General features: G+C 40.7%; 1 protein-coding gene across 2 annotated transcripts in view; it reads left to right on the top strand.

Moving 5' to 3' along the window:
* Positions 1–23,589, top strand: part of LOC122798622 — a 396,882-nt gene that overhangs the window by 5,645 nt on the left and 367,648 nt on the right. For both annotated transcript variants that reach the window (XM_044067707.1, XM_044067706.1), the window contains exon 2: positions 12,797–12,920. In XM_044067707.1, the coding sequence (XP_043923642.1) occupies positions 12,797–12,920 (124 nt within the window). The remainder of the gene's footprint in view (positions 1–12,796; positions 12,921–23,589) is intronic.

Raw genomic sequence — 23,589 nt, 5'->3', positions numbered from 1 at the left:
ACGGACATTGTTGAGAAAAGCACAGTACGATGACACAATGAATATTCACAACGACGCTGGCAAATCTGCGAAGAACTCTGCCAGAACGAGCATTGTTGAGAAAAGCACAGTACGACCACACAATGAATATTCACAACGACGCTGGCAAATCTGCGAAGAACTCTGCCAGAACGAACATTGTTGAGAAAAGCACAGTACGACCACACAATGAATATTCACAACGACGCTGGCAAATCTGCGAAGAACTCTGCCAGAACGAGCATTGTTGAGAAAAGCACAGTACGACCACACAATGAATATTCACAACGACGCTGGCAAATCTGCGAAGAACTCTGCCAGAACGAACATTGTTGAGAAAAGCACAGTACGACCACACAATGAATATTCACAGCGATGCTGGCAAATCTGCAAAGAACTCTGCCAGAACGAACATTGTTGAGAAAAGCACAGTACGACCACACAATGAATATTCACAGCGACGCTGGCAAATCTGCAAGGAATTCTGCCAGAACGAACATTGCTGAGAAAAGCCCAGTATGACCACACAATGAATATTCACAACGGCGCTGGCAAATCTGCATGATTAACATGTCACATCACACCCCCTTGCCATGCCAGTCACTTTCACCACGCTAATACAAAGCCAGAAAATGTATATTAATTTACATTTTGTTATTTTGTCAAAGTCTCAGGTGAATAGTACTAATATTTTAAGTGTCCCTGATTATGTCTAGATTTGCTCCTGGTTTTGGTGAGATTTGCCCAGATTGGTTGAGTAGGGTTGCCACCTGTTAGGAAATTTTCCTGACAGTCATGAAATCAGGAAATCCAGAAATCAGGGTCTCTGTCAGGAAATCCAGTTACGCTGAATACTTGAAAAGTATTTTGAATCTTTCTGAGATATAACAAATTTCTGAAGTGTGTTTCCTAATATGCTCACAGTTTTACTTTGGTTTCTTATTTGCGTTCAAATGCCGTGTAAAACAGTAGTAGCTGTGGCTTATTATTGTGTGTGGGGGGAGGGGGCAGAAGAGGTGCCACCTTTTTAAATGCCCAAAGTGGGACATTCTTTTGTAGAAATGTGAGATTATGCAGACCCAAACATACCAATGGTCAGTGCAATAGAACTTCACTTTTTTTTGCCCAAATAAAATATCATTTTTGTAGCATTTTGGTTTTGGTTGCTTATGTTATTTCATGTAACGTGTAGCTGTTTCAAGTACAAAATAACTGTTTTATGCACCTATTAAAGAAAATTTAGGAAATAAGTTTTGTCCTAAAATCTCAGAATATTTGCTACAACTGTGCAAAGAGGGAGAGGTAGTAACCCTAGTGTATGGAGGATTACATTTATATATCTGTATATAAGAGCAACAAGACAGTCATAACTTCTTTCACTTTTTATTATAGTTAAACAGCAGCATTGCATACAATAAGTGGCTATCTTTGGTGGTTAAGCTGGAGGTATATGAAATGAACATGCCATTGGTACACTGACACAGTGAGTAGTCCTGCTATCTCACAATGTTTGTCTCCCTGTCTGAGTTCTTGGCTGTAGCTCCATCTGTGGAATTTGCATTGTCTCCCTGTCATTATATGGCTTTTATTCACATGCTTTGTATTCCTCAAGTACCCCAAAATTGTGTGTGTGTCTGTGCGTGTGTGTGTGTGTGTGTGTCTGAAAATAATATTGGTGGATAAGTACATACATCTCCTGGGTTGTGAAACAAAAATAAGCCCTAAAATATATCCCAGAACATCTAGTCAGTCAGAGCTTTTAAGGGACAACATTCTGTATAAGTGGCTTAATAGGGTTCTCTGTGTGGGCTCAACCTAATTTAAAACTGAACCCACTCAGAGATGAGTGCAGAGAGCACTAAAGTTTGTGTATACCAGGGATACTGTGGTTATTATTAGGTTCATAGGTTTATACTAGCCTATCTGCCCTAAGGCATTTATAAGCCTAGCCCAAAGTTTTGTGGCTTACACCACCCCTTATGTTAAAAAATACTGTGCCCATTAGTTTGTTGTGCCTCTGTCCAGCAGTGACACAGAGATGATTCCCGGGGTAAACCTACGATCTCCCATCCACCGGTCAAGATTTCTCTTGAACAGAGCCAGCGAGGTGCTCTGCCTCACACGGACCGGGATTTTATTCCACAGCATAGGGAGTCTCTGGGTGACAAATCTATCCCTCCAGCATGTCCTATTTATATCCGTGCTAAGGTTTAAGTCGCTTGCTCTAGTGGATCTGGTAGATTTTGGTTTTTTGAGGTGGAGCATGTCCATTAATTCCGGGTTGGACATGGCCTTGGATGTCAGGCACAGTTCACCTCTGAGTAGACGGTATGCAACTGAATAGAGCTGGAGTTTCTTCAGTCTGGCAGCATATGACAGATTTTGGAGTCCCTTTATCCTTTTGGTGAGGAACTTTTGGGGTCTCTCCAATTGCTGCAGGTGTCGGGTGAGATACATCCCGAATGAGGCATTGTACTCGATCATTGGTCTGATAAGTGAAGAGTACAGGGGAACAATGACCTCACTTGATCTGGATGTGAATCCCTTCATGATCGGGTGGGCAATGTAGAAGGTCTTTCTAACCACTTTAGCAATGTGAGTGTCAAAAGAAAGGCCACTGTCAACCTGGGTCCCCAGGTCCCTGATAACCTCTTCTGTGCTTAGTGGATTGTCACCTATATGGTAGCTTGGAGTTACCTTGTTTTTCCCGAAGGGTATGACTATACATTTTTTGGCATTTAACTTCAGGCCATGGCTCTGGCACCAGCTATCAGTTTCCGTGAGAACCCTCTGAAGGATATCTGTGTCCGATGTACTTTCCACTATGGCGCCCAGTTTGCAGTCATCTGCAAACTTTGTTAGCCATAGTCCTCCTATGTTTGCCTGTACTTCTGAGAAGTAGATGCCGAACAACAGGGGGCCAAGGACTGAGCCCTGTGGGACACCACTTGTGACCGGCTTGGAGTCTCACATGGCGCCAGCAACTCTAACCCTGTGGGTTCTGTCCTTTAGCCAGTTTGCAACCCATCTTGTGACATATGGGTTTACGTTTAAGCTGGTAAGTTTCTCTATAATACCCGAGTGGGGTATTGTGTCGAAAGCTTTTGCAAGGTCAAGGTAGGCTGTATGGACTGCCTTTCCCTCATCAATGGCCTTGGTGACTGTTTCGAAGAAGTCAACCAAGTTCAAAAGGCATGATCTGCCCTTGACAAAGCCAAACTGGGTCAGGTCCAATGTCTGCAAGTCCCCTATGTCTTTGTTTATGAGTTCCATTATGATCCTCTCCATAGCTTTGCAGACCAGGCTTGTTAAGCTTATTGGGCGGGAATTACCAGGGTCCGTAGAGGCACCGCCTTTGTGGAGTGGGACCACAGTTGCCGTACGCCACTCCTTGGGCACGTATCCTGTGGTAAGGCTAAGATTAAACAGCTGCCTTATGTGCGGGTTTAGTTCCTCATTGAGTTCGTGTAGCACAAAGCCGGGGACACCATCCGGTCCCATTGATGCTGTGTTTTTAGCTTTAGAGAGAGAAGCTTTCACCTGCGCATTTGAGATGTCTGGGAGGCTACACTCCGCTGTGATAGTTATCTCTCCTTTTGGGGGGGAGAGGGGGGTGAAGTTTGCACTGAACCTGTCTGCCAGTATGTTGGCAATGTCTGTGGGTTCGGTGATTTTTGTATAATTTTGGACTAATTCTGAGCATATCTGGGAGTTTCCACCCAGGTTTCTAACATAGCTGAAGAAGGCCTTATGATTGTCTTTTGAATCTATGGCAATTTTTCTCTCAAAGTTGGCCTTGGATGATTTTATGAGTGCTCGTATTTTTTACTAATAATGATCAAAGGTGTCTTCTCTTTTATGGATTTTGCTCTATCATGTAACAGCTTTCTCCTCTTATTGTAAAGTTTGTTTATGGCTGGGGTCCGCCAGACTGGACGTTTGCCCTTGCTGGAAAGAGTCTTGGCTTTATTAGGGATTGCTTGATCCATGCAGTCCTGGAGGTGTTCGTAGAAGGCATTTGTAAGGGCTTCTGCAGCTTGGGTATTTTTTTAGTTTTCCTAACAGTCAAACTTCAGTTGTGTACACAGAAGGTTTCTATAGCTTGTTTGTTAGCTGGTTACAGAGTGATCAATATTCCTTTACTTTTCCTCAAAATCACACCCTAGAGGTATGCACAGAAGGTCACTGTCACTCGTCTTGTACATCACAATAGGATGAAGAGGCTTGGGTGTTTAAGTAGTTTATTACAAACACATGAAGGTGGAGGATTGGAAACATTAACAAACTGACTGACTACTACACAAATACATGCTTACACTCTGGCTGCTCACTCAAAATGGCACTCTTGCTTGCATGTGCTCTGTACTTTTATGCACGTGCCCGCTGACTGGAATGCTTCTTAAAGGTACAACACACACTCTGAGCTACATCTTCCCTCTTTGACTATTTTGTCATGCAATGAAAAAATGACAATAGGGTAGACATGCAAATTATACAGACATAAACACAAATGGAACTATAATGTCCAGTTTGCCATATATCTAGGAGTAGGTCTTGAGATTACTACCTGACCTTGTAACATAATAATCAGGTTTGGGTTTAGTCATTTAACCATTATTGGCTATCTCTCGCCGTATCTCACGTTCAATAATCCTGTCTTTTAGTTTCCTCATGCACTTCCCTATGTAGAACGCTTGGCAGGTCTTACAGTATGCAATATAGACAATAGCTACAGTATTACATTTGGCAAAATATCTAAAAATGTATTTCTTGTTGGTATTAGGATGTATAAATTCATTACTGTTAATATCACAGCATGTACAACTATAACAAGGAAATGTGCTCTGTTTCTTGCTTATGTTCACTTTAGCAGACCACTATCTAGGTTTGAATACAGCAGTTAGTATCAAACCTGTTCTGAAAAAAAGACAATTAAATTTAAAATAATGTCTTATATGGGGGTCTGTATTATAATACCGAGCATTCACAACCGCGAACACCAGAACAGCAACACATAAACGCCAAACTCCTAAAATAGCAAAGGACGTAAACTTCGAAATCTGGAACGCCTAATGCATTTCCGTGGCCAGCAGGATGATCGTGGGGAAGAGGATATATATCCTTTTCCCAATGTAGTGCGATCTCGGAGTTGGTATATTTAAGTAGGGGGTGTGTGAGGGGTGCAAGGGGGCTTGCCCCCCCTACAAAAGTGTGTTTAATGAAGTTTGTTTTTGTAGGTTTTCCTTACCTGTATGGCACTGTTGTGTATGGGAATGCGTTCGGCATTCCAGATTTCGATGTTTACTTCCTTCGCTATTTTAGGAGTTTGGCGTTTATGTGTCGCTGTTTTGGTGTTTCCAGTTGTAAACGTTCGGTCGTATAATATAGACCCCTTACATGGATGTGTTCCATTATGCTGTTGTACCTATTTATCTTGCTTTATTCATTTATACATAATTTTAAGCATATGTTGCTTTTAATTTGAATTGTCCTTATAACTGTCAGGCATTCAAGTTAATGACTTAAATTTGCTGTTTAAATGAAGGTGATGATTTTCTTTTACACACTGATGAAGGGTTGATCATGAAAGCTTTGTGATTCCTTATCTTGTTGGAATAAAGTGGTTTTATCTTATCCCTACATTTCTAGGTTTTGGATTTGTTACTGGTGGTTTGGTGCTATTACAGACTGAACAAGAGGAAAGTACTTTTCAATATCTTTTGACACAGAAAGCCAAAATACTAGTGCTCTTGCCCTTCTTTTGGTAGAATCAGTTCCTGGGTGGCCACAATGTAAAATCTTAATATACGTTTGTTGCAAGGATGTTGGAACTGTCACTTTAGGACCTTTCATTATGATACCATCTTCCATCAAAATCTCATCTCTGTAAGGAAAATGTGGCTGTACATCTACATCTAAACAAGATTGCTTTGACAGCCATCCCTGACTGATAAAGTGGTTGAACTTTTGAAGAATTGGATCTGAAGCTGTGGGACTTCTAAGCTCATCAAGACGTGTAGAAGAAAACATTCTCATTTCCATGATTTGAAAATCAGGTTTCTCATTGTTATGCTGTTCTGTGATATTTCTGGGTGATCTGGATAAAGTATCAACAAAACAGAGAAATTTGCCTTTTATATAGACCATTTTGAAATTGTACTTTTGCAATTTGAGCATCATGCACTGTAGTCTGGCAGGAGCTGTATGCAGTGGCTTTTTTCAAAATAGTAACTAGAGGTTGGTGATCAGTCTCTGTCTGGATAGGTCGGCCATAAATGTAATCACGGAACTTCGAACATGCAAACACTATTGCCAAGAGTTCTTTTTCTGTTTGAGCATACCTACATCTCAGATTGGGTTAGAGTTCCCAATGATTAGGCTACTGGTCTACTATCTTGAAGAATGACTACACCAAGACCAAACTTTGAAGTGTCACAGGAAAGAGTTACTGGTTCATGAACATCATAGTATCCTTAAAGTTGGTGGACTGGCAATTTTCTGTTTCAGGACATCAAATGCTATTTGATGTTGTTCCAACCAGGTCCAAGTCACATTTTTGCTTGTCACTCTTAGCAGTGCTGAAAGCTGACTGAAACCTGGGATAAACTTGCCCAAATAGTTGACCATGCTAAGAAATCATTGTAAAGATTGGACATTGTTTGGAGCTGGCATCTCAAGAATTGTTATTTGCACAGAAGGATCTGGTTGTAAGTCTGAACTGATAAATAAATGACCAACATAAGTAACTTCTGTCAGCCTGAATTTATATTTCTGCGGATTCAGCTTAAGTTTCATTTCATTTGCTCATTCCAGAACTTTCCTGAGGTTTCTGTCATGTTTGAATTCACCATTGCCTCCTACTAGAATATCATCTACTGTAATAGTATGTGGATAGCCAGAAAACATGTATTCCATCGCATGTTGAAAGACTTCACTGGCAGAATTTATTTTGAATGGCATTCTCAGAAATCTGTAACTCCCAAATAGTGTACTGAATGTGGTTAGCAATGAAGAATTTTGATCAAGCATGATATGGCAAAATTAACTTTTTGCATCTAAAACAGAAAAAAACAGTGGCATTTGTAAGAGGGCTGCAACTTCCTTGACTGTATACATTGGATGATGAGGTCATTTTAATGCTTTATTCAAATCTCTTGGATAAATACATATTCTAATATCATCTGAGCTTTTCTTGTAAGCTACCACCATGGAGGATACCCATTCACTTGGTTCTTCTAATGGACAAATTACTCCTAAATGCACCATTCTGTCTAGCTCAGCTTTGACTCTGTCCTGTATAGCTACTGGAACTTTCTGTGCTGGTCAGACAACTGGGCTGACCTCTGGGTCAAACTTCATGGAGTACACAACTGGGAGGTTGCCTAGCTTGCCTTTGAAAATATCATCATACTCAGAAAAAAATAGTGTCGGTGAAATTTGAGCTGTTACATGTGCTTACATGGTGTACTTCTTTATTAAATGAAAACAGTCTCATTTTCAAACTGTCTTTGAGGCCTAATAATGACTGCACTTGTCTTTTGACTATGTAAAACTGCAAGTCATAGCTGTTCCCAGCAGAGTAACATGAAAGCACTACTGAGCCTTCGGTTTGAATTTCTTCATCACCCTAAGCAACAAGCTTTGTACACTTTGCCAAATTAAGTTTTTCTCCAGCTCTTACTCTAGCAAATGTTTCTGCTGGTTTACTATCAAATGTTGAAATTCACATGGTCGACGTTCATAATGTCAAATGTCATTACACCGAATATTCAAAATACCGAAAAAAATGTCTACATTTAAAATACATTAAAATGGTCGAAAAACACCTGCAAACTAACATTAGTGCTTTTGCAGCCCACCTCACACACACACACACACACACACACACACACACACACACACACACACACACACACACCCTGCTACAACTCCGAGATTGCACAACAGTGCAGACAAGGGAAAATCTTTGCCCTGTTTGCAACATAATGTCGACAGGTAATTTGCATGCACTTCCTGTCAACCAAATTAACTACTTGATAGTCATATTCGACCATATGGGTCAATCATATGAATAGTAGACCAAATAAATTTCAACATTTTGATAGTAAACCGTTTTTGCTGACATAACATTGCACTTTGAACCAGTATCCACTTTGAGCTCTGTGGGTCTCCCATTCATCAGAACAGTACAAAATACTTTGCTCTTTACCAACAAATTTACTGCATTGACCTTTTCATCAAGCACAGACACACCATCAACATAAAAAGTAGGATCGGAGCTTTCTGTTTGATCAACTTGTTTCTTTGGATAGTCTCTTTTAATAAAAAACGTGCCTCTTTTGATTTATAGAGCTTTTTAAAATGGTTCCACTTTTTACATCTGTGGCATTGTTGACCAGAAGCTAAGCACTTTTCTAATTTAGGTTCATGGTTTCCACCACAGTTACTACAGTCGACTATGAGGCTTGCCTCAGGTTTTGCTGTGTCACCCCTTTGCTTAAGTGCAGACACCCTAGGCCTTGCTACTCTGGGTTTTGCCTTAACTCAAGCTGTGCCTGCTATGCCCTTAAGCTTGTCTCTGTTAACCTCGTGCTGCATAATATTAACTTTAGTAATGGAAGCCACTGAAAGCATACTTCACTCATTTGTAAGCATATTCGTGTGATTTTCTGTCAGCTCGTATACCTGACAAATCTCTGTGGCTTTGATCAAAGTTAAATCGCTGTCTTGAAGCAAAATCTTTCTCACTGCATCATTATTAACACCACACACAAGCCTGTCCTTTATCAACTCGTCTCTTAAATCACCAAATCTGCACATTTTTGCCTTATTTCTCAAGTCAGTTATGTAAACTGCAAAAGATTCACCAGGCTTTTTATCTGTTGTGTAAAATAAGTGTCTTTCCAATGTAACATTCATTTGGGAGTTACACATCTCTTTAAATTTATGTTTCAAGGACTCAGGGTTTTCCTGCATTTCAACTTGTACCACAATATGGTGTTTTTTTCCCTTCCCCTGCATACATAACAGGTGCATACACAAATGAACACGCTCTTTCAATGGCTTCTGAAGCAGCTAAATTAAGCAGAATGAATGCTTTTGTACATGTGACTGTCAGAAAAAGCAGCTTGTATAAAAATATTGTGTTCTTACTCAAACACTCTCCAATTTTCTACAATATTGTTATGAAATACAAGAGGATTGCGTCTGCAAAATGCTTCTGTCATGCCCAAAAGTAGTTTCAAACACACACCAAGTACTCGTAATTATATATAACTGCACAATATTCTCTTTGAAGTTACTGTACTTTGTGAAATAACTGCACTGTAATAAAACACACACTGCAAACACTTTGCACACTTTGGATACTTTGAATAGCTTTAGTTAATGGAAAAAAGTAGCTCATAGTGAAAACGTGGTTGTTTTCCCTTTTTTATACATTTTATGCAATTCAGAAATTATTTTGAGTGTTTTTGTATGTATGTCGAATATTTTTATCAAATATTGTAGTTTCAAACATTTTGTTTAATTAGTAATCTGTTTTGAGCATTTTTAGTGCTTTGTTTTATATTCATGTAAAAAAATAATTTAAGTGAGTTTCTGTACCTGGATTTTCATTTCTGACCTGTTTACAAGTCATTTGAGCTGTAGGGATGATCCAGTTGTGTATATATATATATATATATATATATATATATATATATATATATATATATATATACACCTTAATTTCTAACTGCATGCCTCATGGTCTTGACTCTGAATCCCATTCTGACACCATGTCACTCGTCTTGTAGATCTTTATAACACGAAGAGGCTTGGGTGTTCATTTAAGTAGTTTATTACATGCAAACACATCAGAATGGAGGACTGGAAACTTAAAATTAAATGAACTAACAAACTGACTAACTACTACTCACATACATGCTTACATTCTGGCTGCTCATTCAAAATGGCACTCTTGCTTGCACGTGCTCTGCACTTATATGCATGTGCCAACTGACTGGAATGCTTCTTAAAGGTACAACACGCACTCTGATCTACAGTCACTGTAACTTGTCTGAGGCTATTTTACTGTGTAGGATCAAGAAGGAATGAATTACTTTGACTGTTATTTTTTCACTTTCTTCACAGCTGAAATCAGATTTACAGATGCATATACCATTGACTATCTTTTGGATATAGAGGAAGTAATGGAAAAGGTGTCCCTGGTGGAGGATAACCTACCAACTATTGGAAGGTAAAAACAGTCCTCAGAATACTCTCAGGGTGCAGCTGTGATTCACCTTGGTCAAGAGGTCTCAACCTGTACCTGACAGACCAGTGGGTAAAGCCCGAATCTACAGACAAAATCTACCATGACCCTTGGTAGGAGGATCAATGAGCCAGTATTCAGTCCAAACTTGGTTCTACAAACAAAAATTAAGACAAAAAACTAAAAATAAAAAATAAACTAAAAAAGGCAATCTCAGTGAATTAAGACAATCTCAGTGAATTTTTAAATATCCTGGTTCGGGTATTCTCAGACCAAATCTAAAAGTAAATCTTCACAGACACTTCAATCTTGTAATAGAAGTCCTTTATTGAAGCTTCCCAAAGCTTTAATCCAGTGTGTTAGCACTAAGAAAAATGCAGCCTTATTTATACCAGAAGGAGGGGGCATGTCGGGCTAGTAGAGTGAGTGGGCCTGCTCTTTATTATGATAGGCCACTGTAAAAAGCCCGGGAATCATGGCCATCTTTGTTTTGGATTAAAAGTATTCATTTTCTGTTTTAATGTACAGAGGACATTACAAGACAATAAAAAAAAAATACAAATCTATAAGAAAAATACAAAACCCTTCAAAACTGCACGTGTTAACAGACATACTTTATCAAGCAAAAGCTAAAAAATGCGTAGGTTCAGTGTTTAATAAACCTCCATAACAGTAAAATACCACAGTTCCGAAAAACATGGAGCACATCCTTAGTGTTGTGTTAGTGAATCTGAACAACTAAAACATCGTAGTGATGTTGTCAATTTATTGAAACAAGAAACATGAAGAGAAAACTAGGAACGTACTGTTGTGTTTACCTGTGCAGGATAAATATTGCAAGAATTCATGACACTATGGGTCACCTTATCAGAAAACGGAAATAAAACAGAAAAAAGAGAAATCTACTTTAAATGTTAAATTGAAAATATCAGGGGGACTATAAGGAGGTCTAAGGCTTTGTCCTGATTGAAGGATATGAATGGAATATATGGCTGTAGGAGCTGGAAGAGAAAACGCAGAGCGGTAGCCCAAAAAGCAAATAGCCGTAATACAAATACAATGTGCTAGAAAAAAGGGGAAAATTCCTGAACATAAATGCTAATATATGCCCTGAACAGCAATGCTAAAAATGTTAAAAAATGCTAAAAATAACAAATAATAATGGGGAAACATGTAAAAAGTGAAAACTAGATACAAAGTTTTTTAAAGAAATGTGGTTTAGAGAGAAATAAGCTGAAACGAGTCTGTGATAGTCTCCAAGTGAACTTGCACTAATAGACTTAGAAAATCTAAAAAAATAGAAAAAACAAGAAAACACTATTTAAAACCGTAAATTAAGCATAAACATAATAGGAGGTCTAAAAGGTAAATTTTTGCAAGGGGGTCTAAGGTTTAGTGGAGCTTGTAAGGTTTGACCTGAGGGAAGGGTTTTGTTAGGCATTATAATCCCTAAGGTGGAGAACTACTGGACAATTGATTTGCGCTTTTCATGAGAAATTACTTCATCAGGGCAGCTTCTATGAGCTGGGTTGGAGGCCAGTGTATCATTCTTGAACATTAAGCCGTGGACATAATGTATTTCTTCATTCAAAAAAAAAAAAAAATACATACATACTTTCCTAAGTCACGATTTGTGTTCAAGCTATCACTGGACCAAAGGGTGTGGAAAAAATCTGTAAAATGCAGCCCCGAGCATTTGGAACCTTATAACTTCTGGTGACCTTATGGTTCCCATCTTAATTAAATTATTTCCCAGATAGATAGTTATTGCAGTATAGTCTTGGTCATTTAAGATGTGCTGAAAGGATGTTGGAAAAAGCTGACAAGTAAGGCAAAGTTTGATCAAACAAAACAAAAGTATTCTAGATAGTATGAGGGGCAAAGAATGGAAGGCAAATAAGGGAGCACTGGGGTATGTACCAGGGTTGACAGTAGATAGAAGGGGTAGGGTGTGTCATGGAGCACTTTGCCTACAGTTCCATTCCATTATCCATATCTGAGGCTACCAATGCACTCACCAAGTATGTCTTTTAAAAACCGGTGCTTTTGGGTGTGTTTGTTAAAAGGATGTGACCATCCTGACACAGGTGGTATGTTTTTGTTCTGCACGGGGGTGTGGCTTACGTGTCAGGCAATAGAAGGATGAAAAGGTGGCAACCAGTGGTTGAGAACTATGGATTGCAATCAGTTTGCAATGCTGGATAGTAGAGGATCATAATTCATATTGTTTAGAAAATGTATGTTTATGTAAAACCAGTTGTTCATTTAACTTTTTAAGTGCATCAGAATAATATTTTAAAAATTATACTGATCTGACCCCCCCCCCCCCCAATCATTTTTGGTTCCCTACAGAATTCTTGAGCAAAGAAATTCAGAGGTATGGACATACCTTGGTGTATCCTGTCACTAAAACTGTAGCAATGGACCTTTTTATAACATTTAATTAATGTTGCTAGGTATCATATGAGAAATGCGAAACATTATTCACAGACTTCAATCATTCTTCATGTTTTTCTTTTGCAGAAGGAAAGAGGGATGATCTCTCCAAAGATGTGAACTTTGAGACATCATTCTTTGGTCGGTTGTTTGCTGTGAACACAGTAAAAGAAAAACCAGGCAACGTGTATGTACCTGTCATTGTATACAAGTAAGCAGCGTTTCTTTTCTAAATGGGAAGAAGTACTGGGAGGAATTGGTGTTGATGCTGGCATGGGATGTAGAATTAAAGGAGATATGGAGCACACTGGACTGAAACAGTGTCTTCATGCTGATAGAAGGGCTACTGCAGAAATGTAGCTGGACATACACACTTCTGTCATAACAGAAATGTAGCTGGACATACACACTTCTGTCATAACAGAAATGTAGCTGGACATACACACTTCTGTCATAACAGAAATGTAGCTGGACATACACACTTCTGTCATAACAGAAATGTAGCTGGACATACACACTGCTGTCATAACAGAAATGTAGCTGGACATACACACTGCTGTCATAACATTTTAAATCATGATTGCAAATGCACAGTTTCTCATTCCGGTGTTCTCCATTATCATTGGTTAATGCATATTGTTGCAAGCTTTGTTCTATTAGCTTTTTCAAGTGAATTGCTTGATTTTAGTTAGTCAAGGTCAGATGATGTGGGGGCTGTTCTCATCACTCATTTAGTGCTGCATGTCAGTAAATGTTCAAACTATCGGGGTGAAGGCAGTCAGGATGCAAGATGTACTGTAGTGGATGATAGTTCTATGCCTGTTTTCTGGCATACCTACTGTAAGTTGCAATTGCCCTTTCAGCTGCTATTATTTCAGTAAATTATTGTTTCAAAATCTTAATTGTTCATATAATAAGCATGTGTCTTTCACTAGTTTGCATAGCCGGCCTTAGGCATAGGCCAACTAGGCAACCGCCTAAGGTGCTGTTCTAGCAGGGGCACTTTTCCAGTATTTATATGGTGTAGGTGGATCAGGATAGCGGCACCAGGTGATGTGGTGGAGGGAGATGTGGAGCCCTTTTGCCTAGGGCACCAACTGACCTAAGGACACTCCTGCTAGTTTGCAATTGGAGGACTGGGCTGTTATATACATCCATATGTGACTTCACAAACTATCTTGCTATCATTTTAATAATATGACAGTTCTTGTTCTTTTCAGTTGCAGCAGTACCTCATGTATGTCATCTTAAGACATAATAGGAGGTTATACACCCGACCAGCAGTAAACTTGCAGTGCTGTCAATTCCCTTCTGTGAGAAAATGGTCAGTGTTTTAAAGGCCACACTTTCTGTTTATGTAGTAAAACACAATAACCTTTACAACAACAATGGAGAAGACTGGACTGTGCATAACTTGCATTCACATTCATAGATACAGGTTACTCTCAGTCCAGTATTCTCCATTATCACCAAATTAAAAGCATAATGTAAAGTCTTAGAACATCGCTTAACCAATGATTTAATTATGTGCAATAGAAAATGCTCAACAAAGTAATAATCTTGCTTTCTGCATAAATCAGAAATAACAGTAGTTGAAAAATTACAGGAGAGCATAGCTGCCTTTATTACTTCCACAGAAGAATGCAGGAAGCTAACTACTGTTAAATAAGCCATACTTGTGCGGCCTGAAACAGGAACATGTTGAGGAAACCAGTACAGACGTATCTCACATTACATTATGAATCCAGTTAAGTCAGTAGCAATTGACTCATGACACGTCTCAGTCACATTGATGAAGCATCTGCATGTGTGTCTGTGCTAACTGTACATGACATGTCTTGGTTACATTAAATGTAAGGTATGTTGAGTATTACCATGCAGAAATTGATTTTTATGTTAATAGGTTTATAGGTAACTACTAGGCTAATTGCCCCTGTGAGACATTGATGAAGCATCTGCATGTGTGTCTGTGCTAATTGTACATGACATTTCTTGGTTACATTAAATGAAAGGTATGTTGAGTATTACCATGCAGACGTTGATTTTTATATTAATAGGTTTATAGGTAACTACTAGGCTAATTGCCCCTGTGGGACATAGATGAAGCATCTGCATGTGTGTCTGTGCTAACTGTACATGACATTTCTTGGTTACATTAAATGTAAGGTATGTTGAGTATTACCATGCAGACATTGATTTTTATATTAATAGGTTTATAGGTAACTACTATGCTAATTGCCCCCATGGGACATTGGCTAGGCATAAAATTCCCATTTTTGTACATGAATTAACCTATCCCATTTGGTGTTAGATTGGCCGTACCCATCCTGCAGTTAGTAATTATATATTAGCCCTATTGTGTGTAACTAGGATCATACCATAGAAATTTTGAGGGGACCCATGCATGGAATAAAGATTGCCCCTTCTCCCCAGTCTTGAAAGTCATCAGTTTCCTCATCTTTCTGCATAAAATTTTCTCTATTCTGTTAGATGGATTTGTAGCCTGCAAAAAATATTTTTCAGGGCAGACAGTTTGTAAGACTGCCACTGGGCAAGCTGCTAAAAAACCTCTGTACCACTGAACTTGCAGCCAGTACTACTGTTACATAAAAAAGACACTCATCTAGATTCAGTAACACCTACACTGTGTACATGGTCTGTATTCAAGAACATCCCTACTACATTTCAGTGCTGTGTATTCACTCAGAAGTATTACACTTGTGTACACGTAGTCTACATTTTGTTGTCATTTTTATTAATACCCTTCAAATTTTAAGGCTGCAAGAAAAGCAGTAGGAAAACTAAAATTAGGAGGAAGAAGGTGGGAGTTATGGTTGTGTTGTGTAGTCACTCAGAATGGTGTACACTTAGTTTAGGCATTACTGAATGTGGCCTAATTTGTATGTTAATGTATTTCAGGCTTGTTAAAGCCATTTTACTTTAATACGTGCAGCTGTGTTGCTCATGAGCAGCTTGTCTTGGTTTTAATGTATGACTTTCTTACCCATGAGAAATGTTTTAAAACATTCTATGCTCTGCTCTACTGTCCTGTTGAGTTACTCATATATTTTTAATAAAGTGGATGGTGCAGTGGTGCAGCGGTAGCATTGTTGCCTCACAGCAAGAGGTTCTCTGGTTCGATTCTTGGCTGGGGTGCTTTCTGTGCATAGTCTGTATGTCCTCCTTGTGTTCGTATGGGTTTTCTCCGATGTCCTTCAAGGATGCATCTGCAGTCCTAACATATGGGTTGTCCTGCCTCAGGCAGCCTTTCGGTCGGCCGGATTCCAAAGTCTGGGTCTGGCCTCGGCTGATGTCGCACTTCACCCGACGTCATAGCTGCTGTGAATTGGGTATAAAGGCATCAGCCGACGCCATTTTCCTCAGTCTTTCTTGCCGGTGCCGAAGCAGAAGCTGTTCGCAAGTGCCGGTCGGTCAGATCCAGAGATTTCTACTACCAAAGACTTCTAAAAAAGCTAAGTACCCCGTTGGGGACTCTTTCTTGCCTCAGCCGATGTCAGAAAAAGTAAATAATTGTTTAACTTGTGGGAAACAAATACCTCATAAGGATTTCCACTCTTACTGCCTTCCTTGCTTAGGCCCAGACCACGACGTATCAGCTTGTCTAGCCTGTGCTTCCTTCAACCGACGGACACTTAGACGTCGGTCGGAGTTTGCGGAGGAGTTTTTTGGTCCCGCTTTTGCTTACAAAATTCCGTCGGAGACTCCGACTTTGCAATTAGCTAAAAAGCGTAAGGAAAAGGACCGACACTCGCGGTCCGCGGTTTCGGCCGAAACCACGGTTAAGCCTACTGCGGGTGTCTCGGTTTCGGCTGAAACCGAGTCCTCGGTTCTTCCTTCGGCCGAAAGCTTCCCTCCGACAACCGAGGCCACACACAGCATGGCTGAATCTGCTACCGAAATTTCTCCTGCTGTAGCAGGCACCCAGGACCTATCAGATACTATTCCTTTAGACATATCTACTCCTGCACGTGGAGCTGCTAGGCCCCCTGCTTCTATATCCATCAAGGCTTTTTCTAGGGCTAAAGCAGCTAAATCTTCTAAGGCCTTGCCTGCTAAAGCCTCACACAGGCCTACTTCTAGTTCCCAAATGTCTCATTTCCTTGATCAGGGGATCCCAACCTTACCCGGACAGGGCCTCTCAACCCACTCCAGAGAAAAGGCCTAGAGCAGAGCCCCCCGATCCAGTATCCACTGACTACTCCTCGGATGAGTCCGAAAATTCAAATCCTCCAGAAGGCCCTTATTCTCCATATGAGGATTCTGATGCAGAAGATTCCATTCCTTTTGCCTCTCCTCCTGAGGAATTTTCTTTTGGGGAAACCTTACATGCTATGAGAGAGCATTTTCAATGGCAGGGCCAGGATTTTTCAGATTCAAGGAAAAGGCTTAGGACCTTTTTACATTTACCACAGCATAGGCCTTTAGCCATTCCTCCAGTACTAACAGTTGTGGATGATGCATTTAATGATGCCTGTACTGCTCCTGACTCTCTTCCCCCGGCCCCTGCCAAACCTGACAGATATTACAGGGTCCTGGACACACACTTTCACTTGTATAAGGCTCCTATTGCAGATCCTGAAACCATTTCTCAGGGCCCCAAAACTGTAGCAGCTGCCTCTGCCAAAAACCCCCTCCCCTCTGAAAGAGAATCTAGAGCATTAGAGAGATGGGGTAAAAAAGTTTACACTTCTGCTACTCTTTCGGCTAGGGCATTAAACTGCCAATTTCACATGATCCAGTATCAGGAATTTTTGTTAGACCAGCTAAATAAAAAACTGTCCTCTCCTGAACCTATAGACCGTAAGTCCCTTCAGGATTTGGTACATAACACTCAGCAGGTCAGTAATCATTCTTTAAAATGCGGCTATGATGCACTGGAGGCTTCCTTTAGGTCAGCCATGACTGGAACCGTGATCAGAAGGCATGCATGGTTAAAAGAGCAAACCTTACCAGACCATGTCAAGTCAAGGCTCCTAGATGCTCCCATGGAGAAACAAAGTTTGTTTGGCTCCCCTGCACAGCAAGTGCTAAAGAAGGTGGAAGAAAAAGCAAAATCTGTTCAAACAGTCAAGGATTTCTTACAGGTCCAACCTCCGAGGTTTAGTAGAAATTGGCCATCGAAGACTTGGTCCTTTCCAGACACCTCCAGAGCACAGAGAGGGCGAAATAGGCGGCCAAGAGGCAGAGGTCAATCCAGAGGGGCCTACAGGGGACGTCAGTGGCAGCCTAACAACCAGAGAAGTACTGCCACAGATCCAGCTACTACCACTTCAACAGGACAGACACAATGACTTGGCTCTGATACCGCCTACCAGGGAACAATTGGAAGCACCCTTAGGCGGAAAGCTAGCCTTATTTTCCGTAAACTGGCATTACATTACACAAGACAAATGGATTTTACAGACAATAGACAAAGGCTACAGGTTTCACTTCCACACTCTACCAAAAAGAGAGGAATGCCAAACCTACCACCAAACCAAAAAACAAACGCTCTAGGACAAATCAACCACTTACTAAGAATGAGAGCTATAGAAAAGGTACCACCAATGGAACAAGGGCAAGGATTTTACTCCAGACTTTTCCTGGTACCAAGAAAAGAAAACCAATGGAGGCCTATTCTCGACCTGTCCGCTCTGAACACATATCTCATTGTTCCAAAATTCAAAATGCTGACCCTACAGCAACTTCTTCCCATGCTGGGCAAGGAGTCTTGGCTGGTGGCTCTAGATCTCAAGGAGGCATACCTGCACGTCCCTATACGACCAGATTGCAGAAGATACCTCAGATTTCTTGCAGGATCAGAGCATTATCAATTCTCAGCATTGCCCTTTGGCTTATCTACTGCCCAGAGTATTCACGAAATGCCTGGCATCAGTAATTGCTCATTGCAGGCTTCAGGGAATTCAGATTTATCCATACCTGGACGACTGCCTGATACAAGCGGACAACAAGACCAAATTAACACAAGATTTGGAAAAGGTTATACAACTACTGCAAGCCCTGGGATACACAGTCAACATGAAAAAGTCAAGACTGTTACCATCCCAGAGGATAACATTCTTGGGTGCAGAATTGGACACTTCAAATCAGATGGCATTTCTCACAGCAGAAAAACAAAAGCAACTACCACTCTGTTTCAGGGCATTGACAACACAGAACCAGCTTACAGCAAGGAAGGTCCTGCAAGCCCTGGGTTACATGGCATCCTGCATAATATTGGTTCCACATGCCAGGCTGCATATGAGGAAGTTGCAATGGTACCTAAGGAATATATGGTCTCAACACAAACACAGCCTAGAAGTTCAGATTCCAATAATTCCATGCCTGAAGCAAGAATTCCTGTGGTGGGCTCAGGCCTGTCTGTTGAACAGAGGACTGCCCTTCCACAAACCTCACCCAAGCCAGACTATCACCACGGATGCCTCGGACCTAGGCTGGGGGGCACACATGGTGGACAACTGTATACAAGGCCTATGGACACAAGACCAGCTGAACCTACACATAAATCAAAAGAGATGCTGGCAGTGAAACAGGCAATCCAGACATTCAGACCGTTTCTTCAACAGGGTCATTTGCTGATAAGGACGGACAACACCACAGTCATGTGGTATATCAACAAACAAGGAGGCACACATTCATATCCTCTATGCCGGATGGCAATGGACCTGTGGAATGTAGCTCTGAACCTCAACATTCAGCTCCAGGCCATATTTGTGCCAGGAAAAGAAAATATTCTAGCAGACACCTTAAGCAGAACTACCACGGATGCCCACGAATGGATGCTGCATCCAGACATCTTCAAATCCATTACAAAGAAATGGGGACTACCAGAAATAGACCTGTTCGCATCCCCACACAACCACCAATTGAGGAAATTCTGCACAAGGACATCCCACCCACTAGCTTGGAAGGTGGACTCCCTCCTTCAGTTGGGAAAACCTGACAGCATATGCATTCCCACCTCTTCCTTTGATGCACAAAGTGCTACTGAAGATCAAAGAAGATCGCCAAGGATCATCCTGATAGCTCCAGACTGGCCGAGGCAGCATTGGTACCCGCTACTGAGGAGTATGGCTCGGACACACGCATGGCCCCTACCTCTAGTTCCTTTACTGCTAACACAGAACAACTTCAAGATCCTACATCCAAACTTGAAAACACTACAGCTGGCTGCCTGGAATATTATATAAAACAAAATAACCCAGATTTATCCCAGAGGGTTAAAGACATTATACTGGAGGCTCGCAGACCCTCCACAAGGAAGACTTACTCAGCCAAATGGAAAAGATACCTCATTTGGAGTGCAGCAAAAGGAGAAAGTGTATCATTACCAAACATAGCTAACATCCTGGAATACTTAGCAGACCTTTTCCACAATGGCCTGTCTTACTCCTCCATTAAGATTCATGCATCAGCAATTTCAGCAAAATACAACATGGATCCTCCAACCTTCTCTCATCCTCTACTCAGGCAGTTTCTGAGAGGAATTAAAAATGTAAAACCTCCAAGGAAGCCACCTTTGCCTACATGGGACCTCAACTTCGTCCTGGAAAAGTTAACACTTCCCCCTTTCGAGCCAGCAGCAGCAGCAGAGTTACAGTTCTTATCTTGGAAAACTGCTTTCCTGCTTGCAATCACTTCAGCAAGAAGGGTTTCTGAATTACAGGCATTAATGGCAGTACAGCCCTTCCTTATCTTCCATCAGGATAGAGTATCCTTGAGAACCAACCCGACTTTTATGCCAAAGGTGGTCTCCAGGGTATCATTGAACCAAGCAATACACCTACCAACATTCTTCCCCAACCCACAGAACAGAGGGGAAAGACTACTACATACCTTGGATGTGCACAGGCAATTGCGCTACTATCTGGACAGAACCAAGAACAATAGAAAATCTGACCAGCTTCTGGTAGCATATGCAACAGGAATGGAAGGAAAAGCAATTTCAAAACAGACAATCTCAAAATGGATAGGAAATTGCATTAAATTTTGTTACTCTTTTCATGGAAAGACAACTCCAGAAAACATCAGGCCTCACTCCACAAGAGCTACAACCACTACTACAGCTTTCTTACGAGGAGTGGCTACCAAAGACATTCTAGAGGCTGCTACTTGGAGCTCCGTGCATACATTTGCCAAGCATTATAATCTGCCTTTATACTCCAGATCCCGAGCAGGTTTTGCAACTGCTGTTTTGCAAGGGATCTTAACTACACCATAATCATTTTAGTGCCTCCTCCCCCAGTTTGGCTATGGTATTCTACCCATATGTTAGGACTGCAGATGCATCCTTGAAGGACATAGTACAGTTTTGTACCTACCATAAATGTAGATGTCCGAGAGGTATGCATCTGCAGTCAGGATTACCCACCCTCCTTCCCCTCTGTGGTACTCCTAGGGTATTTGCCCATCTTGTAGCTAGCTGGGGGAATCTATTATGGTGTATTTGTTTGTATATATGTATATACATGTTATTTTGTTTGCTCTCTACTGTTTGGAATCATTTGCATTTATCCAAATTTAGCCTTCCTAGAGGGCACCTGGCATCTGAGGCAAGAAACACTGAGGAAAATGGCGTTGGCTGATGCCTTTATACCCAATTCACAGCAGCTATGACGTCGGGTGAAGTGCGACATCAGCCGAGGCCAGACCCAGACTTTGGAATCCGGCCGACCGAAGGGCTGCCTGAGGCAGGACAACCCATATGTTAGGACTGCAGATGCATACCTCTCGGACATCTACATTTATGGTAGGTACAAAACTGTACTGTTTCCTCCCACGTTCAAAGACATGCATATGGAGTGTTTCTCCCCAGGCCTCTGCTGAAAACTGTCTTCATTTTAAGTCAGATTTTCCCAGTTAACAAATGTTAAATAAATAAATAAAAACCACCCATACACTGTTGTTTAAACTTTCCCTTCCCTCCATTGTCACTATTTTTTATGGGGGAGGGGCTAATACCTCCATCTGTGAGGGGTTCTGTTAAATTTTCTCTGTAATTATATTGTAACACCAACAGCTGGGTGATAAAACTGTTTCTGATACTCAGAAATACTCCTGGCTCAAGTCAGTCCACTTTGTAATTTTCTTTTTGTTTTTTTTTGTTTGTTTTGTCTTGCTTTACTTATCAAGGAGTGAACTGAATAACAGATCTTGCTAATGATTGACATTTGTAATCCCTAGGATTCCAGAAGAATTCAAACAGCTTTAAGTTACTTTGACATTTAGTGTCAGTAGATCTCCTCCCTACCCCCACTACACACATCTACTGATATTTTTAATTTTTTTTATCGGACTGCGGTGGTGGTGCTGTGGTAGCGCTGTTGCCTCACAGTTAGACGTTGCCCGTTCGATTCTCAGTTTGATCGTCTTCTGTGTGACAACATGCGTGAACAGGCGTTCCTTCGTTGAAGGTTGTGCGTTAGGCCCGGCAAGCCAGCACGTAAAACTCTACTGCCAATCATTAGCGGACCGGAGTTCCACTGTGGTGACCCCTAACCGGGAAAAGCCGAAAGACGCAAACAAACAAACTGGTGTCTCCTCATACTTTATTGTATCGTATGTATTCCACTATTAAATTGTATGTACATATGTTTTTTTTTAATCAGTACCATTGTTTTATTTGATCTTATTTAACTCTCTAAAGCTTTTCTCCCTGGGTCTCCAATGAAAATGGGTATTTATTACCCAGTCAGACTTTCCTGTTAAACAAATGACAATAAATAAAAATAAAATTTAGGAGCTGTCTCTGTCCATTAGTTGTACATGAGACAGTTCTGCGGTAAATTTTCTATTTCCCTTCCATAGATCTAAGTTGTACTTAAATATGGACAGGGATGAATTTGTTTTACGTGGATGTGGAGTATGTTTCAGAATGTGGTATCCTCTGCTAGATAACCCGTTTCCTGCAAACCATTCTGTCAATGTTGCCGAATAGGTTTATATCCTTAGACCAAGTATCTCTGATGTCATTTGACTTGCTGATGTGCAGTAAATCCATCAGTATTGGGTGAGAGGATACTGGTCACATCATAGCAGTCTGTAGGATACTGTCTGTAGCGGCAGGGCTTTGAGCCGGTACATGTAGGACATAGTGTTTAGGTCTTGTATCCTTTTAGTAAGGTATCTCTCGTTTTTAATTTCTCCAAGTCTTTTGGGTTTCTAATACCATGATAGGAATGGAACCCATTCCTAAGTCAAAGTACGATTAAAGTTCATGAAGTTAGTATTGTTTCACTCTTTGATGTCAGCCAAAAGTGGTCTTCGCAGCAGCCGCAATGTGCCCAGTAATGACTCCTTCTGCAACTTATACAATGTTACATGAATTGGTAACATATCTAAATACGATTGTAAATTCTTTTTTGTAAGACCAGTTGCTCCTACTACTATTGGAACTGTCTGGGTATCTTTCTTCCACATGGCTCTCGTTTCTGCGTGTAAATCAAGGTACTTTATGACTTTGAGTCTGTCTGTATGCAAGGCACTGTAGTCACTAGGTGTGGGGATTTCAATGGTCAATGCTACTTTTGTCTTCTTTTCTTGGACCACTAAATCCGGTTTTCTAACATCTGTTTTTTGAACTGTTGGTAGTGGGTGATCCCATGTGATATAAACTTTATGATTTTTTATGATTCTTTGTCTTATCTTTCCAGTGTTTTTCAGCCACTTTGATACCATAATGTTTGCACAATCTCCAGTGTAACAGTCTTGCCACATTATTATGCCTTTCAGTATACAGTCCATCCGAAATTAGTGCGTCACGACCAGCAGCAAGGTGTGTGAGTGTTTCTATTCAGTTTTACAAAACCTACATATGTCTGTTTCTCCCACATGTTCAATGGATTTTGTAGACCAGCATG

Source organism: Protopterus annectens, chromosome 3.part1 (genome assembly GCF_019279795.1).
Source record: "Protopterus annectens isolate FY-2018-M chromosome 3.part1, PAN1.0, whole genome shotgun sequence".
Classification (NCBI taxonomy): Eukaryota; Metazoa; Chordata; order Ceratodontiformes; family Protopteridae; genus Protopterus; species Protopterus annectens.
The sequence above is the reverse complement of the archived record's forward strand: the minus strand, read 5'-3'. Positions and strand labels throughout refer to the sequence as shown.